Below are 20420 nucleotides of genomic sequence, written 5' to 3'. Positions count from 1 at the left end.
TAAACAATAAGCATAAGTCCACCATTATGACAAGTAGTTTCAAAAGTCAAAATGACACAAGTTAATTAGCTCGACATGCATTGTGTAGGAATTCAATGAGTACAGTTACTAAAGTAGTTTAGAAAAGTAATTTGCTACGATTGTTTTGTGTTAAATGTGAGTTATGAATGAATTAAGCAATCCTTATTACAATGTCTTTAGACCCTTATTTATAGGAAAATATGATACATTTAATTCGCATGCATGTTTGCCACGTGTCTTAGGCTAATAACGTTCTTCAACATTGCATTTCTATGCAGGTGTGGCTATGCTTTGACATGCATGCACATGTCCAAGTGATAATTGTTCTTGCTGTCCACAAGCTTGCTTGTTGAATAAGACTTTACTTTTATTTATGTACTAAGTTCGTAAGTTTTCTCATGCACCTCAAAATGTATGATTCTCAAAGGGTGTATTATATTAAATCGGCTTATTTGCCCCTATCAAGTGGGGTCTTGAGTAGGAGGCAAAACTGGTAATGAGGTTAAAACCTTGTACACCTTAATAAAGTTTGTAATTATTCATGTTTTAATCTCACACTTTCAATTTTTTACATTATGCAACAAGAATTCACCTGTGAGGCCCGAATGACGTGAGCAATATATAGTTGTTTCATTCATCTCACTTGTAATCAATAAATCAAACTCTCTCTCGCCTCATGCAATTAGACGCTTTCATAAGCTAATCCAACTACAAGCTTCCGTTCCTTTTACTCTTTGTTCTCCAAAGTGCAAGTAGAAAATTATGGTGAAAAACCAAAAATGGAATATGAGAATATAGTAAAAAGGTAGATTTCAAAATTGGCACAAGAAAATCATCCTGGGTTTGGAAATAAATTGGCAAATAAAATAACTACGGTTTACACAGTCGTTTTGACGTTGGTTTCACTTAAATCGGAGTTACGGTGAGGAAGAACGAAATAAAATAGTGATCATCAATCAAAAAATTATGATTTTGAAACAGATAATTGAAACTACTAAAAAATCATAGTACTAACTAAAAGATTGAGGTATCATACTGAATTTCATTAAAATCATAGGAAGTTTATTGCATAGATGATTGACAACGTAGACCGAATTTTTCTTTTTCTCCTTCCTCTTATTGTAGTTCTAGGGGTTCAACACTATATATATATATAGACACACACATATGTATGTATATGTATGTGCGTGGAAAAAGTGGGATGTTATATTCTTCTGGATAGGGTCCTTACTCGTTATAACGTTTATAGACGGAGGATGATTGCGGTGGGAGGTGGAACCGATTCTTTGTTGCAACCAATGGTGACTGGTGGAGGTGGCAATCTTCGATCACTCTGACTTTGGGTGGCTGGTGATCCACTCTTGGTCGTTCTTGTAGGTGTTGTTTCCTTTCCTCTTTCTCAGGTTGGAGTTGTAGTTTGTTTGCGCCGTGGAGCCTTGTCGGCAATAAGGTGTTTCAGAGGGTGTTTCCGCTTGGATTTTATTTTTGTTTGTTATTTGTAGCTTTTCTATTTGTTCGTGTGGTCTGTTTTTCTACATTTCTCTTTGAACCTGAGTACTTCTTGTACTCTCCACATTTTTATATCATTTTCCATTAGAGAAAAAATACACAAGTTCAAATAACATAGCACAAGGAATACAAAATCATAAAACAATATTGTTTTTAGTAAAATAATAGTAATAATATAAACATATGTACATAACCTACAAACTCTATTAAGGCTCCTAATGTAATCTAGCCTGTCTCTCAATACAGGGTACCTAACAAGAGGAAAAAGTTTATAGAAACGTACTATATCGTCAAGTAGGTTTTTATCATAGTTGACCCTGTAGGATCTGAAAGCAGATGTCTGACTAGAGACATTCTTAAGTTATTTGGTGCTATTATGAACATGTAGAGTGCAAACAATAGAAGATCTTTCGAGGACAGAGAAGAACCAAGAAATCCTTGCCACATCCTGCGATAAAAATCATTTAATCATCATTTCATTATGGAGCAATTTCAATCACAAAAGTGGGAAAAAATTAAGCAATAAGATGGAGTCAGAATTATATCACAGGAAAGCAAACTGGTTTATCTAATGCTAACAAGTAACCTGAATACTACTAACCTTTATGCCACGAGGTATTGTTATGGTTTTTAGTAAAAAGGGAGTTGTAGCATGTAAAGGGTCACAAAATTTCAGATTAAATCTCTCCTATCCCTAAGAAGCTTTCATTAAAACTCAAAGAACAGCTTGAATGGAAATGGACCCATTCATATTAGATTTTTCACATAGTATGATTATGTGAAAAAAATTATGAAGTGTGAATCTCATTATTATCTTGTTCTACATGCACATTTAAAAAGTTTAATATGGTCCGACTGGACTTTTATCCTCTACATTTGCAGTATGGTGTTGCAGTTGTAGGGACCATTAAATTAAGAGAGAAACTACACTAGAGGATCCAAACATTGGTCCAACTTACTTAATGTATGTGACACATACACATAACTTTCATGTGACCTTGTCCTGTACTAGAGATAGAGTTGAGTCCACAGAATTTTCATGTGACCTTGCCATGCACTAGAGTTAGAGTTGAGTCCACTTCTTTAACGTGGAGGGCCCAATTTAGGCTTTGTTTGAGAATTAGGAGCAAAAGGGAAGGGAGGGCTTTGGGGAAAGGGAAATGGAAAGGATGATATCCCCCACCTTACTTCGGGGTTTATTTTTCTTCATAACTATTGCATTATTTAAATTATGTCAAGCCTTATACTATCAAGTTTTTATACTAGTCCTTATCCTGTCCTATGCTATCCTATCATGCATACCAAAGAGGATTTTAGCATTAACAATAAAGCGGGCGCCATTTTCCAAATAATAGAAAATTGGTATTATGATTTGTGGCATTTCTTTGGCAGTCAAGTTTCAACCACCTTAGCCAAGATAGAAGATAGAATTTAGAGGACTCAAGCATAATTTGTATAGCACATACTAACAGCAACAACAAAGTCCAAAGTATGTATGACATATATGAGAGAAAATAGACCATACCACTCAGGTAAGCAGAAGAAAGTACGAAAGAATGTTCTAGTGCCTTCAATGTCCAGCTGCACAATTAGTGCTAATCCAAAAAGAAAGAATGATCTCTGTCGTTTCCTTTCTTGTGGCCAAAGTGTATTCCAAGCTGAAAGAAAAAGAAAATTTAAATGCACATACAAATCGAAAACCTAACATCAATGAGAAGTCTGAAAATATCAGCTCTCAAATTCGGAATGAACAGAGTCTACATCTCAAAATTATGCATAACTTTCTGGCAGATAGTAGAACTGTTTGAGGAAAGAAAAAAGTGAGCATAGTTTTTGTAATTTTGGAGGAACTAGTAATGTTTAGGGTCTAAGGTTCTAAGCTTACGGGTTTACTTGATTACCTCGCATGGATGGATTCTCCTTACTTCTTCCATAAGTAACAATGTCCCTTGCAGTACCGTCATTCAAAATTGTAGCAATTACTGAAGCATATTGCGGAGCTTCTGACAACGATCTCACAACAGAGTAGCCTATTGGACGAAACCGATATTAAAAGAGCTATAAGTAAATTAAGCATATGCGTATTATGAAAATGTGACGATGTCATGCCTGTGGCTGGATGCACCATGCTGGCAGCTGCACCAAACGCAAGGTTCTTCTGCTCTGTGTTTGGTAAGGATCCACCAACTGGGATATAAGACCATTCCTACACAAATTTGTAGATAAGAACACTCAGAATTCAACATCAGATGCTAAATATGTCCAAATGCACTAAAATAACTTGTATATCTCATTATAATTTCCCAACTATTATGTAACAGCTCAAAGGACAATTGGAAAGCTAGGGTAAAAGACTGTTATCAAGGGAAGAGCTGTTTTTCACCCGTTAATGTTTTCCAGTATAATACATGCTTTCGGCGGAAAAAGAACCAAATAAAAAAATTGATGACCAATGATCACAGCAAATATCAGAAATTGTATTTTTTTCAGAGTTAGATATGCAATAGTACGATAGGACAGAGTGGTCATTTAACAATACTTATGCGCAACAAAGTATTATCCTATATGGAAAATGGATGCGTCCTATTTTTGACAAGATGAGCCCTTGCTAAATTTATGTGGAACCCATATAATTTAGAAAGAACCATTTCCAAAGTCTGGGAACCATTCAATTTTCAGCCAATAGGAGGGAGCGTGTTGCCAAAGCCCTTACCTCTTCATAAGTTTTTGTAACTTTGATCCCCATTGTCTTTAATCTTGATAAGAGCTTTTTCTTTAATAAATCAAAAGGCATGGCATCTTTAGACGCCAAACATGTTTCCTGCGATTGGAATTTCTCTATAAATACTAACAGAACTGCAATACTTAATGGAAAACACTACACTGAAAAAACATTGAGCAGACCTCAAAGAACACTTTTGAACGGGACATGGGCATTGCATAAAGAAATGTTGGATATTTAGCTTCTAGACTTTGAACATTGTTCTTCATATAGTCTCTGTAATCCATGAAAACCATCACGTTTGGATCATAAGGACTGTTTTCAACCTAAAATTATAACAAAACAAAAAAAGTCATTACTCATTATTACTATACATCACATTTTATACATTCAATATTTTTCAATTAGAAGAGTATACATGTTATGTTGTTAAAGACAAGGAAGGAAGCATGGTTAGACCAATACTTGGGAACTTCCCGGACTTGGTACAATTTACCTGACTTATTCATCAAAATCATATTTTGTAGGACAGGAGTAATGCTACATGATATCATACCAACAGTGTAATAAAAATACTAGAATGCAAGAGCCAACCCCCTACCTCAACTTCCACACCATAAGCTGTTTGTACACACACCTTTGGACCCCCAACCTCATACTGCAATAGTTTCCCTGAAGCTGCTCCTGATGCAACAGTAGCAAGCCTATAATAACAGGTCAGAAGTTTCAATATATAATAAGGGAAACCTGGTGCTACAAAACTACCTCCATAGCAAGGCTTAGGGAAGTTTCAATATATTATAGATAGATGAGATGATAAAAATTATAAAAGCATGCAAATCGTACCTGCAAGGCACTACAGTATCATATTCACAGACAACATGATTATGACCATTGCTAGCCTCAACAATCCTTTCTACTTTTGAGCCAAGATATGAGACACCTGACTCGACACACCTAGGGAAAATTAATATGAATTACAAATCTACAGAAGGAAATAAAGCATTTATAACCAAGAAGTTAATTCAGAAATAATAGTGATACTATAGATATCATCAGCAGTTATACCTTCTTAACAATTCCTCGTGAAGCAAATGCCGACTGACACGGCCATAAGAACGTCCAATTGAAATGGGATTTTTATTATCAATATATACAACGGTATCCTTCCAAACATGCTCAATACAACCTTCAAGTCCAAGACCTGAAATTATAATGAAGTGCACTTGGTAAGGCTTAATATCAACTAAGAAAGCAAAGTATATGCTCTTGTCCAGCAAGAAAATATATACTGTTTTTCAGGACATAAATATCCAAGCTGGTGAATGAAAAATATCAAAATATCAGGGATCATCAGAATAAAGAAGCAAACAGAAATTTCTTTAAATGAAATCTGTTAGGCAGTACTAACACAAGTAGAGTGAAAATGAAAAGTTCTAAGATCATAGTTTCTATGATTCATAAAAAGATGGGCAAAAATGAAATCATAAGGGAAAATCTATCAAAATCTCACAAATATGCTTTGCAAAAATTGCCTAACATGTTTTATAATGTTGTAATGAATAGTATATTAAAATATAAAGATAATGTAATCAGAAAGATGCAGCAAGAAGGATACCTTTAAATTCGTCCTCCCACACACCATAGTTGTTTGTGAAAGGGAGATCCGGACCAATAAGTCCAACTTTTAATCCTAACTTGCCAGATTCAGCAGCTAGAGCAAGACCAGCAGGACCACAACCAATAACAACTAGATCTAGTATACCATCTCCAACACAGATAGGTGGCAACTGCAAGAGCGATTAACGATAAATTCTCAAGAGAATGAACACACACACAACATAGACAAATTCAATAATCAATATTCTTATATCCGAAACATGAAAACCAGTGCTGTGCGTGAAAGTTAATAATGCTTTCAAAACTACAAGCAATATTAACAAAACGACAGTTCATTGCTTGAAAAAAAAAATGGTGCATCTGTGCATGAAAGTTAACAAGGCTTTCAAATTATAAGTAATATTACCAAAACGACAATTTGTGCTTGAAAATAAAGACGTGTATGCCATAACACGGGTTGCACAACACAGATCACATCATTTTTATTCATAGAAAGAGCCATGGACAGAACAAGGTATACATGATTTGGGGTGGTCGTCGCCCCAGAGTATCAAGTAATACTTGAGACATATCTATAAAAAACACATTTCACCCCCTAAAAAACGTACTAGTCCCACTTTCTTTATAGAACCTGCACACAATTGCTAATTTTGTTTAGGAGTAATGTTTTTCACTCGCCCTAACCTTTCTAACACGCCATTCCATCCTTAACAATTTAACTGGCAGCAACTTTTAGAAAAATGTAAAAAAGATGATTATAATTATAATAAACTATGTTAAATAAAATATAACTAGAAGAAGAAAACAAATCCTCAAATTTAAATGACAACTCCTATGTCCTTCAAGGAGCAATTGCTAGGGAATGGTGTGATATCTCCTAAAAAGGTGCTCTCTTGCGGATGGTATATTATGAGGGAGCGAAAGAGTTCAGGTTTTCAATTTTTCGCTTAGTTAAGTAATCCATTGAATTCTTAAATCTCCCAATATTTGATTGTACAGGGTTGGAGTATTCCTTGTAGTCTCATTAATAATAATTTTTGCTTATAAAGAAAAAACAACTCATCTTATAGAACTCATTATTGTAAATAAAAGCATCATGTATGTTGCCGCATATCATGAGATTGTGGCGTCATTTTCATACGCCATAACCATCCTTGTCACAATAGAAATTACTCTACAGTTGTCACCCCGGCCCTTCGATAATTTTTTCTAGTTCCGTCCCTAGAAGTAGCCTACAAATTCATCCACATAATTCAAATATCTAAATTCTACATGCCCTAAAGAAATGAAACAACATTTTAAATTGACAGAGCATAATGCAATTGCTCATACAAATAAATTTCAAACACTTCTAAATCAACATCTTGTAAATACGATCTAAATTCTACATACCCTAAAGAAATGAAACAACATTTTAAATTGACAGAGCATAATGCAATTGCTCATACAAATAAATTTCAAACACTTCTAAATCAACATCTTGTAAATACGATCTAAATTCTACATACCCTAAAGAAATGAAACAACATTTTAAATTGACAGAGCATAATGCAATTGCTCATACAAATAAATTTCAAACACTTCTAAATCAACATCTTGTAAATAAGATAATTCAATCATTAACTAAAAGCAAATAACCTAAAAGAAAAAGCCAAAACCCAAAGTAAGTCCATAGCCTTATTCTTTACATTTTCAACCCAAAAACACAAACAAAATAGGGCTGTTTGGTAACAGTCACTCCCTCTCCAAAAAAAAAGGTCACGGTTACTCTCTCATGAGATTATATCATTTTTCACTAGCTTATAGTTTTTTTTTTTTTCCTTATATACTACTTTAAATAACATTTCGAGCTTAATTGGAAAAGAAAAAAAAAAGTTAGTAATTAAAAATTGTTTTATGACATTTCATATTTATCAATTACGAATTTGCTAGCTTATTTAAGCTTAATTGAAAAAAATTTAAACAGGAATTAAAATTGAGTTTAATGGTCATGCACTTAAGGTGTAAAATAGTTTTACACTATCATCCAATAAGAACCCATGAATGTACCATGTCACACAACTAATTTCAAAATATCTTTGTGATTTGGGAGAAAACAAAATGATCACCAATTTCAAAATAATTTTATAATTTCAAACTATTTTACATTGACAGTGCATCTTCTATTTTCTCATAACAAATAAATTTATGTAACTTTATAATTATCAATTATTTCTAGAAATTAACTACATATTTCATATTCATTAATTCACGTCACAACACATCATAATTGGATGCCAGCGTACACCAACGGAGCATACTAATAAAATTCTTATTTCAACTACGATCAAATATTTCAACTCAACATAGATCAAATATTTCAACTCAACATAGTGTCAGTGTTGTCTCGGCAACACTGGGACACATCTAATCAGAGAAGTGTTTGTGCTTCATAGTGCGTAAAACATAGTCAACAACAATTACAATAAGAATCAGAATAAAAGAAACAAACCTTATCCGCAAGCTTAGATTGCAAGTCCATAGACTTTTTCTGCTGCATTTGAACAAAAACAAGTTCAGAACCACCAGCTTTAACAAAATCCTCCTCATCAGCATAATCCTCTTTAGCAACAACGCAACTCTCACTTCCTGCACCACCTGCTTTCGCATTCACTTTCATCGAACGCAACCGAATCACGTTCGATGAAACTTCTCTTCTTCTCCAACAAATCTTCTTTCTCCTTAACCGCAAAGAAGGACTTATGCAAAACGCCATTGCCGTTAAGTTTCTCGCTCCAACGCACTCCATTGTAACGAAGATCAGTGTTAAAACGACGTCGTCGTTTAAGTGCTTAGAATAGAACCATGGTGTTGAAGATGATGACTGTTGAAACGACGACGTATTTGGTTGGCGCTTTTTTGAGAGGGATTGTATGGTTAACGTGTTTCAGTTTGATGATATATAAATAAGCCATCATCTGAATTCCACGTGGAGGTTGCTGATTCGGTGAACATTTCCACGTGGAGGTTGTTAATTCGGTGGAGTTTTCTGCAGCTACCCTTATCATAAACGATTCGTTGTGACTTGTAACAGACAGCTTGAGCTTGCACGTGTAATTATTAGCAGACATTATGTTAAGGAAGACCTAACTTGAAATAAAAGAGAGGAGGCCAAACCCAAATTTTGTGGAAAAATAGCATACCTAATTTCAGGAAGGCCTAACTTTTTTTTTTTTCCACTCTCAACAAATATTTGTTAAAAAAGTTCTGTTAAAAATATAAGTAAAATTTAACTAAGAATTGTTTTACCATGAATCGAACTTAAGTTATCGTAAAAAATTCATCTTTGATAAAATTCATTCATCATTTAAATATAATTGCTTGTTTACACCAAAGTTGTTTTTAATTATATCATGAATAACTTGTGGTAACTTATTCCCCTAGATACAAGAGTTTAAAGAAAGAGAAATGATATTTGAACAATAATTTTTTTGATAACTTTTGTAACAATATTTTCTCTCATACTCACATTATGTTACTTTCTCTCTTTATTGTTTTGCTTTTTGTGTCAATACCTCATTTTCCTTGTTTTCGTTAATGTCATCTGAAAAGACATTCGAAACCCATTGCTGCAAATAGAATTACCTATTTCATTCTTTTTTTCCTTGAATTTGACATAACACGTGATTTAGAAGAGGACAAGCTGTACTATCTAAAAGTGACATCTTCAGAAGAAGACAAAGTCTAACGTGTCCTTGAGAGTCTTCTATTCTTTAGAGTTTGATGACCTTCAAAGTTTGATCCACAGAGCCTCGGATCCTCTGAGTGCAACTCTTCTTCTGATTCAAGTGTTGACTCTTGGTTGACCTTCCTTGAGATCTTATACCAAGTCATTTAGTGTCTTTTGTATTTTTTTATGCTCTTATATATGTTCAGACCTTGATAAATTTTAATCTATGGTCATACACACTTAAACATATATTAGCATATTCACTTGTTTTTTTAAAACAAGCCAAAATGAATTATATTAACAAAACCACAACAATCCTTTCAGCACAAGGCGTGCCAAAGAAACTACTAAGAATACAAGCAGTGCAATGAGAAACAACAAAACAATGTTAGCCGATACCCAAACACATTAGGGGGTTCGACCACCACATTTGGATACCAAAAAATTAAAAAAAAAAAAAATCGCTTAGCTTTCAACCACCACAAAGAATAATATTTTACTTTTTCAAGTAGCTGATAACTATTGCATTCCTGATTTTTAAACAACCGACTATATTTTTCATTCCACGAGATCCAGGAGCACAAAAGTCATATGAGATGTAGAAAATTACGCCGCGCTTTCATGCCACCTGTATAATAAATAAACTAATTGAGGTGATCCTGAATAACCTGAGTGTCGACACCATCAAACCCGATCCACGCTCGCACCAGCGTTCAAAGGGAACCGAAGTGAGGACACAAGAGAAACATGTGTTGTGCGTCTTCAGGGTGGCCACATCCGGCGACACAAAACCGAGCCTCTGGAGAGATGACACCGCGATTTGCCAAATTTATTTTTGTTGGCAATCTATCACGTAACATTCGCCAAGCAAAAACAAAGACCTTCAAGGGAACCTACTTATGCCAAATTAAATCCAAGCTTGGAGGAACATGAACATGCTCATTAGATGTCAGCATTTCATACACCCCACGAACAGAATAACCCCTTGTCGGGTCCAGATGCCACTACCACACATCAGAATAACAACATTTCTTCAATACTTTGTTATTATCAAAACTTTAGAGGCATTATACAAATTCAATTTTGTTTCAACATTGGACATGTCTTGAATATAAAATGGTCATAATCCTGATATTATTATGAATATAAATTGGTCATAATATTGATATTATTATGAATATAAATTGGTCATTAGTGACAAAAAAATGAAAGGGGAAATTTTGACAAAATGAAAACAATTTGTTTTCTCTTTTAGTGTCTAAAATCAAAATAGTTGTAGTTTTATGGACGAAAAAGTTATTTAACCCTTCATTTTTTGTCGATGGCAAAAGTACCAGGCTTCGAGTAGGAAATGAGTTGTGTCGTTTGGCTTAATCCGATACAATTTGATAAGAATTTATTAGTTTAAAATTTGAATAAAGTTTGACAAGAATAATTTTTTAGTTTTAACTCGATTCGATTCAAGTTCGCAAATAATTTATTTAAATTTGTTAGCTCAGATCACATAATTCAAAAAGTAAAAAGAAAGAGATCTTTGAATTTTTCAGTTAATAATTTTATAATAGGTGAGTTTGATAGCTCATCCGACTTTAGCTAAAAATGTGTTAGAGATTGATTAAATGTAATGAATTAGAATGAAATGAATAGAGTGAAAATATTGAAGAAAATCTCCAAAAATACTAAACTGGTGATCTAGTTAAACACAAACAAAATGTAGAAAAATATAAGTATAACATATTAATCAATTTAATAAAAATAATATATTTTAACTCTACCAAGTAGTTAAATAAATGTAGTAAAAACTTATAGCTTATCTCATTACGTCGTCATTCCAATCAATTGTAGAGTAAGTTTAGTTAGTTTTGTCAAAAAAAAAATTAAACAATGGAATGTAATCTATGTTTTATTATTTCGCGCTTCACTCTATTGTGTTTCATTTTATTTTGCTTTACTCCATTCTTTTTAATATATCCAAACAAAACCTACGGTTTGAAGAAGTTAAATGACCGGTGTTAGAATCCTAATGAAGGAGAAAAATACTAATATAATAATTAATAGTTATCATTTTCCTATTGGAAAAAAAAAACTTCGAACTTTTTAGATCAAATAATTGTCTAGTTGCAAAGTATAAATATAAATTAGGTTTATAAAAAATCCTCGTTCAAAAATTTCTTGGCTTCAACCAATATTCAAGGTTAAACATTCAAACAATTTTGGACATCAATTCTTTCACAAAACTTCACGGCAATTGAAGTTTGTCTTCAAAATTCTTTATTTACAACTTAGTACTTAAATCAAATAATTTTACAAAACATTAATTAGCTCACGACTTAATAAAATACAATAGAAAACTTCTCATCACCACGGATTACATAAACCTAAAATAACTGCATTTTCGCAAATGCACACACACAAAAATAAGTAAAAGGTAAGTGATCAAATCAAGTGAAGTATAAAAACCAATGAAATAAACATGTACAAGTGGTCACATAATCACATTTAACCCAAATTATCACACAATACATATTTAAATATTCATATTTTGCACATAATCACATCTCTATCAACATTTGTTTAACAATTACTCATATTTACACAATTCACCTATTTATAGTTTTAGCAAATATTCACATATTGATCGTTGATGTTCAACATATATCCGTCTTTGCATACATTCATATACTCATATTTTTTAAAACAATAAAAAATGAGATATATTACCACATGAGAAAACAATACCAATCTCTAGCACAAGGTGTGCAAAGGAGAGCAGAACAAGAGTCTACATAGTATCCTGAATAGTTACAGACAAAAAACAGTCAACCAATGTCTAAACAGACAAGAGGTTGCTGCCATCACATATGGTAACCAAAAAAGAAACGCACATTTTTAGCTTTCAACCAATGTAAAGTAGTAATTTGGGCTCTTTTCAGAAGCTTCATATCAGATTTAGCATTATTAAAAAACAATATGTGATTCCTCTCATTCCAAAGCACATAAACGTTGCATAACCAAAAAAGCTGAAAAAACAACCGACGGGGTTTAAAACTTTTCGTGGAATAAGCAAACAATATGTGATTCCTCTCACCCCACTTACAAAGATAAACTGTTGGTGTGGAGAACCATTAACCAACCTACACTCAATTACAAACTTCGTTTTAGATGTTGGTGCAAAGGTTTATGACTTTATTCAAAATTCACAATGAAATTTTATATATGATTTCACCAACAATTTTCCACAGTCAGCTTGTGCTCCAGGTAATCATAAAATAACATAAAGGCTTCAAATATATCAAAGGTATACTGAAACGCCACTCGCCCAAGGTAAACAATTTACACCAATTATCTCTAAATCCATATTCTTTAATCACCCAAACATCAACATTAGTAGTTTGATAATTCAAAGTTTGATAACTCGCAATCATACAAAGATACTCTTCAAAAAGAGAAACATCAATGCGAAAATGCTCACTAGCAGATGCTTGTATTTCAGGAAGAGGAACCTCGATGAAAATCTCTTGTTTGAGGTTAAACGCGACAATTAAACAGGTTGAAACCTATCATTGATTTTTTCAGTCACTGCCCAGTGAAGAGAGTTCTCAACAAAAACACCACCCGAATGGGCGGTGGATAAAACAGCATAAGGCATATTGGGAAGTATTTTCCACGAGTTCGTTTTCAAGTTGAAGAGTCTCACTTGTGAATTGAAGGTGCGGTCTTTTAGATAGACAGTGCAATTGACTCTGAGGAGTTTGTAATTGTCAGCGAATGGATCGAAAGCTAAGCCATAAAAGCAAACAAGGAATTTTTCCGTTTCAGATTCAGCACATCGAGAAATAGGGAGATAACGGATGAACCAGTGTTTACGGATATTAGGGTTCCATAAAGCGCATTGGATTTTGCCGTTGGAGATACAGAGGAGACCGTTACATGAACCCAGAAGAGTAATGTTGTCGAAGCTGAAACGGGTCAATGGTTGGTAGAGTAAAACAGTGTTGGTTAGGTTAGGGAAATCAACTTGGTAGAATTTGGAGTTGTGGCGGAGAATGAGGTTGAAATTTAAAGAGTTTTTGGGTGAAGGTTGGTGAAGTTATGGGAATCAATTAAAAATTTAAGTGATTTCGACGTTGATCGGAGTCGGAGGAGGGATTGTACTGGTAAGCGAGAGAGGATTTCAGTGAATAATTCCGATGGAAGATCAGCCATCGTAATGTTTGAGAGCAATGAGAGGGAAACGATGAATTAAAGTTGTGAAAAAGATCCTTAAGATATATATAAAAGAAAAACACCTATAACGCGAATAGTGTAAAGTCTCGTTCCAATTCTAGCTGTGCAGGAAGAGGATTCAGTTAAAAAAAACAAGTCTAGCTGCGCAAGGAGAGGATTCAATTAAAAATATAGTGAGGAAAGATTTGAGTTTAACAAATTACATCGATCTCTTTTCCTTCTCAAACCTTGGCCGTCACCACGTTCATTCTTCTTTTATGTAGAAATGGGAAAAAATCACGTCGCAATCTTTTTTTTCCTTTTTGGATTAATTAATAGGCTTTTACCCCTGCCATATAGGTGCATTTTGGTTTATCACTACGGAAAAAAACTTGGAGATTCTCTTTGGTAATTCAAAGATTCTTTAGTTTAGGACCCTGAGCCCATCTGATTGTGCAGAAACGCTGACGTGGCATGCTGAATAGATAAAATTGCATATTTGGCACGCTAAGCCTAATAGTTCTCAATGTAAGTTTTCTAAGTTTTTAAGTTCAAAATTAATAATAATGTATCACTCAGAAAAAAAATCACATTAAATCCAGAGGCTAAGAGATAAGTAGTTGATTTCTAAGTCAAATTTTATTTTTAACTTAGTGGACTGAGAGCCTAAATGCTTATATGTCTTACTCCCCTTTTGTCATCATCAAAAATAATAAATATGAAAGAGTAAGAAAAGATTGGATAAAACATGATTGTAAGCAATGTATATAAGACAGTTAAAGCAACAGAGTTAAGAGAGTGTATCAGAAGCATAAAAAAATAAATAAATAAATAAATAAATAAAATCAGAAACACTAAGAAGATAAAACATGAAAGGTGTGCAACTAGGGTTTTAAGATTGATGTTGTTTCTTCATCATGTCCAATAGAGCAACAATCCCTCATTTGTTTTAACTTGTTCAATCAAAGTCTCCTCATGTTGTTTCTGCATTTTCTTTTCAAGTTCTTCATGCTTCCTAAAAGTCTATTAGTCATAATTTATTGTTGTTTATCTTCGTCTTCTGCCCCTTCAGGTGGTGGACCGTGGCGACGGTTTATTGGACTGCAACCTCTGCTTGGGGGATTAACAGGAGTTGGGGGACTGGGAATCGGCAGGTTCGGTTGAAATGCTGGATAGCCGATAGGTGTGGCTTCAACATTTTGAGTGAAAGTTGAGCAAATTAAGATAGCACTAAAGAAAATAATTAATACTAACTTTGACATTGTCATGATCGTTTTGTGTTTTGTTGGTGACAACTTAACCAACGAGGATTCTTGTACAATATTGAGGGAGTTGGGGATACAATATATAAAGATATTCTCTAAAGCTAATAGTATAGAATAAACTTAATCACAGTACTTAAAAAAAAAAAAAAACAACTTAATCACAGTCAAAAAAATTGGATGGTCAATTCAAATATAATTATCATTTTTTTTTTTTACAAGCTAGAATTCTTATCCTATAAAGTAGTGTCATTATATGATAACATTGTAGTTGTTAAAAAAACACTATATATCCCTTGTATCATGGTCAAGGTTAGTATTATAAAAAAAAAAGATTACTTAAACAAAGGATTATTAAAATGGTCATGTTAACTAGTTAAGAAAATAAAAAATAGAAAGTTTTACTTGAAAACAACAAATTTTTTATTTTAAAAAAGTTGAACATACTACTTTTTAACAATTTTTAATGCAAAATTTTTAAATTAGTTTTCTTAACTAGAGCCTTGGGGGCACTAGTTAGCATTTTCCTATTAAAATATATTAGGTTTTTTATATAGTTAGATAATCATTGTTTTTTTTTTAAAGAAAACGATCGTTGTTCTATTGGGTATAATTAAAATAATTGTTCCCCTAAAAAAAATTAAAATAATTGTTTTAGAGACATTTCAAAAAATAATGTGAGCTTATATTCATCGTAATCGAATTCACAAAATCTCATAATTAAAGTGAACTTCAAAATTAAGAACATCACATTTGGTTCAGACAATGGTAGAGTTGGAATCGCAGAAGAGTGAAATTAGTTGTTTTGAATAAGCTGTTTTTTAAAATAAGTTATTTTTTAAAATAAGCTGTTTTGCATAAAATAAGTTGTTTTGAATAAGCTGTTTTTATAATAAGTTTTTTTGAATAAGCTTTTATTTTTATTTTTAAAATAATTTGTTTTTATAAAACAAACTGTTTTGAATAAGCTGTTTTTAAAAATAAGTTGTTTTGCATAAAATAAGTTGTTTTGAATAAGCTGTTTTTAAAAATAAATAAACTATTTTTAAAATAGAAATGGTTAATGGTTCGATTCAGTTCGGTTCGGATAATTGTGGTTACTAACGGTTCAGTTCGGTTAGTGAATTGTTATCAAAATAATGGTTCGGTTCGAGAATTGGTTAAATGGTTCAGTTAATTTTGATACGGTTCGGTTCGATTAACCTGTTCGAATTGGTTTTTGGTTATTTTTTCCCACCCATACTAATGAGATAGGCATCAAGGCAGCTGAACACGCATATAATCATCATGTCCAGAAGATTATTGACAATATGTTGACCAAAGAAATTGTTTGCCTCGAAGATAGTTGTACGTCTTTTTTTTTTTTTTTTAATGTTCAATTATTGCATTAAGATCAGAATATGACTTTATTCTTTCATTTGTCTTGTATTATCGTGCATGCTTGCTTATAGACAAAGTTGGTAGATAAATTGTTCCTTTATTAATAGTCTTGTTATCATCAAAACATAATATATAGATATTGTTCTTTAAATTTACGTGGTTCTTAAAAAGGGACCTCATGTAGAGTTGAGTGAGTCTATGAGAGTTTGAACGTGTCTAACAAGTATAGTACTCCAATTCTTGCAAGTGTTTTTGAGTTGTTTGGTACAAAATGTCATACGAATTGTATTAGGAAAAATGTGCATTACAAAAGTCTTGCACAAATGCAAAAAAAAGAAAAAAATTGAACTAGGCTTTCCTAAATTAAATTGTGATTTTGGACTTAGAAATTGAATTGAACTTTTCAATTAGAACTTAAGATATTGCCTTTAATTTTGATTGCAATTTGCTTTCTATTCTTGTTTTTGACTATGATAAAGTTTATTCTATATTAGATTTAGAAAAAGGTATTTTGGATCAATTGGATCTAAAATCTATATCTATATATATTGTAATCCTAAGACCCTCAATTTCATTAGAAAAACCTCATTGGTTAAGTTGTCACTACCATAATTATTATGACAATGACAAAGTTAATATTGAGTGTGTTCCTTAGTGCTATCTTGATTTTATCTTTTTTAACTCAAGATTCCAAGGCCTCAATTATTGATAGGGCAGTATATCCACTTGACGAACCGGGACATCCTCCTCACTTTCAGGCTAACTCCTCAACTATTGACAAGGCGGTATATCCACCTGACGAACCGGGACATCCTCCCCACTCTCAGGCTAACTCCTCAACTATTGACAAGGCGGTATATCCACCTGACGAACCGGGGCATCCTCCCCACTCTCATGCTAACTCCTCAACTATTGACAAGGCGGTATATCCACCTGACGAACCAGGACATCCTCCCTACTCTCAGGCTAACCCCTCAACTATTGACAAGGCAATATATCCACCTGACGAACCGGGACATCCTCCCCACTCTCAGGCTAACCCCTCAACTATTGACAAGGCGATATATCCACCTGACGAACCGGGACATCCTTCCCACTCTCATGCTAACCCATGGGAAAGAGTCTGCAATCCAAAAACACCTTGTCGTGGTCTGCTACCTAAAGAGGTGAAGGAAGAAGATAAACAATAATATAAAATATATGACTTGTCATGTGCACCAATTAAATAAATATCCTTCTGTATTACATCATTTCAATAATACAAAGAATAAATAATATTTTACAGTATTTTAGGTCATTGAATATGTTTTCTTTTTTCATTTTGGTTGAAAACATTATTATTAATTTTTACAATATACTTTCAAAGGATATAACAATACGCATACAAAATATTTGTCAAGTTGATAAGAATTGAAATTCTATCTCATAAATTTATATATATTTGAAGGGGGTCGGGGGTTAAAATCCTCCTATTAATGTGAATTATTCATTCCTACGTATGTAGTTTTATAAGTGTCTTGAGGCTTCTCAAATCAAAGTAAGTATTAGGGTTTAATTCTTTGCCTTCTAAACAGTCTTGGACTGACTTGAAAGCCAATCCCACGAAGACATGTGGACACGAAACCTTAGGAGCAAGGCATTGTGACTTGGGTAAACGCGCTAGTTTCCATGCATGCAACCGTACTGAAGCATGCTCCGTGCTTCCTGCACCGTACACATGGCCTCCAACGGCTCTCTGATGAGGCTCCGCGTTTCATGGAATTTGTTAGCGCCTCCTTCTCCTATATAAGGGTGATTCTGCGTCACCCTCAAGGTACAATTCATTTTTCCACACATTCTTACACATTCAACCTCATTTCCTACACTGACTTGAGCGTTGGGCTGCTAACGTGCCTGCAGACACCCTTCATTTCACCGTGAGGACAACACAGCCACTGTGCCGGAGCACGACACCGTCACTGTTGCATTCATCCGTCGTTACCGGACAGTTCATAAACTTTTCATTGTAGAAAAAATTATGAGAACATTATTTAAAGGTTTGAAAAAATATAAGAAAGGGAAAATACTAATGTTATTATATACCAAAACACACTGAATATCTATTTTTAAATAGGAAAAATTGATTGAATAAGAAAAAAATGTATGAGGTTTGATTTGATTTGAATTTTTTCTAGTTACACCCTTAAAAGTTTAGGTTACCCCCAAATTTAGATAATATTTTATCATAATTCCGAAATAGTCCTTAATTCCATATTAGTTTTATGAACTCTAATTTTATATCTTAATCTTAATTTTTCGTCTCTCTCACACATAAATCAACTTAATTTTTTTTTTGTGGTGTCTGGGGTTCGAATCCTAACTCTGCATATATTATGCAATGTACTTACCAACTGAGTTAAGCTCACGAGAACATACTTCAACAAAATATAAACGAACATGATTGAAGGTTACATATGAAGTAAAATAATTCCATTAGTATTCAATTGAATTTGTCAAAAAAAATTAGTATTCAATTGAATTTGTCAAAAAAAATTAGTATTCAATTGAAGAAGTGATGAAAAATATAAGTAATTTTTTCAGTGATTTTACGTGCATTTTCAATTTGTTTTATAGTCCATAAAGTATGCCTGAACTTAATTTGCGTTTTGACTCAATTCTCGTCCGTTACTGAAATGAATTCACGTATGTGAATTTTTCAAATCAAATGAGGTCTGCTCTCAATTCACCTATGTTTTATTTTTTATTTTTTTTATGAGCATTCAAATATCTCTTTCAATTTTTGTTCTCGTCATTTCAATTGGCATTTACACTGCTAATTTTCCATTGAATTCTCTAATTCAATTGCCAATTGAGTTCAAGACCAATTGACGCAAGGCATCACCAGAGCAATTCACGTTCTTCTGTAACCAAAATGCAAACTAGGAATCCATCTAAATTGAATCCTTCTTGATTCAATTTTATAGAAGGATTCAATTTTATAAAATTTAATTTGAATTGATTTTTTGATATCTAACAATTGTAAAAAAGTATTTTAATATAATATAAAAAAGATAGAGTAAAGCAATATGCTTGATGCAAAATATAACATATATTATACTAAAAAGTTAATACTACATAATAATATTGAATGATTATGTTTTAAACAAACATTTAAAAAATTAAATAAACTAATAAGTGTTCATGGAAGCTAAATTTCAATGAGATTCCTCAAATGTAATTCCCTTGCTTAAAAGGATTAATCTTGAGGGAGAATATTTGTCCCCAGGTGTGGATTCGTGAAATACTTTATCCAAAATTAGGTACAATTGTTTTTGGGTTTATGAGCTACATAAAGAAATGCATAAATAAAAGCGGAAAGATAAAATGATAAATTGCAAAAAGTAAGCTTATGTTGGTTGATTGGATGTGTTAATTTCAATGTATGAATAGTATTTATAGTAAACTATTTCCTATCAGCCAAATGTGTAGCCTATAATTTGTAACTCATCTTCGGCTAATTTTTGTCGGTGTGCGTGATAACTCCCATGTTAGTGGGATCGTGGCGCCTCACGTTAGGTTACATTCTCATGTTCCGCATGATATGTTGACACAATCTCTTTATGCATAACTCCACTACCGATCTTGTCCAATCCTTTATTTTGCAGAGCGATTAATGGCGCCGAGGGCATGAAAACTGACAATTTTGTAGGTTATTACATTTAACCCCCCATAACGAATGAGAAATTGAGTTAATGCATGGCCTAAAACATCTAATCAGTGACTATTTATGAATTTATGGTTTTAAGTAGTTTTTAGTGTTAATTAATCATTTTAAACTAGTAATGCATGTTTTGAATGTTTGAAGGAACAAGGTGAGGAATTGCAGCGGAGATCTAGGAAGCTACATCGTGGAATTGATGATACATCACTAAATATATAGGAAGATGTAGCATAACAGATCGCCATTCGTATCATAATATTGTTCAAATTCGCTGGACCCCTCCTATCATTG

At 33.1% G+C, this 20420-nt stretch overlaps 1 protein-coding gene across 1 annotated transcript; it reads right to left on the bottom strand.

Moving 5' to 3' along the window:
* Window positions 1-1614: 1614 nt before the first annotated feature.
* Window positions 1615-8796, bottom strand: LOC11438775 (lycopene epsilon cyclase, chloroplastic). Its single transcript, XM_003595195.4, has 11 exons — window positions 8364-8796; window positions 5871-6042; window positions 5321-5456; window positions 5099-5209; window positions 4854-4956; window positions 4435-4578; window positions 4244-4351; window positions 3640-3736; window positions 3432-3560; window positions 3056-3188; window positions 1615-1978 (listed from the first exon to the last, which is right to left on the bottom strand). The coding sequence occupies exons 1-11, from the start codon at window positions 8658-8660 to the stop codon at window positions 1813-1815; spliced, it is 1596 nt and encodes a 531-aa protein (XP_003595243.1). The 5' UTR covers window positions 8661-8796; the 3' UTR covers window positions 1615-1812.
* Window positions 8797-20420: the final 11624 nt, after the last annotated feature.

This window comes from Medicago truncatula, chromosome 2 (genome assembly GCF_003473485.1).
Source record: "Medicago truncatula cultivar Jemalong A17 chromosome 2, MtrunA17r5.0-ANR, whole genome shotgun sequence".
Taxonomy (NCBI): Eukaryota; Viridiplantae; Streptophyta; class Magnoliopsida; order Fabales; family Fabaceae; genus Medicago; species Medicago truncatula.
Note: the sequence above shows the minus strand (reverse complement) of the source record. Positions and strands in the feature narration are given on the sequence as shown.

Bases quoted from the DNA above. Each gene is read 5' to 3' on its own strand.
- LOC11438775 (XM_003595195.4), bottom strand. From the start codon at position 8,660: ATGGAGTGCGTTGGAGCGAGAAACTTAACGGCAATGGCGTTTTGCATA. The intron at 5,210-5,320 runs GTATAACTGCTG...AATTTTCCCTAG, and splicing joins CACGAGGAATTGTTAAGAAG to GTGTGTCGAGTCAGGTGTCT. The intron at 3,737-4,243 runs GTAAGGGCTTTG...AAATTTGTGTAG, and splicing joins TTACAAAAACTTATGAAGAG to GAATGGTCTTATATCCCAGT.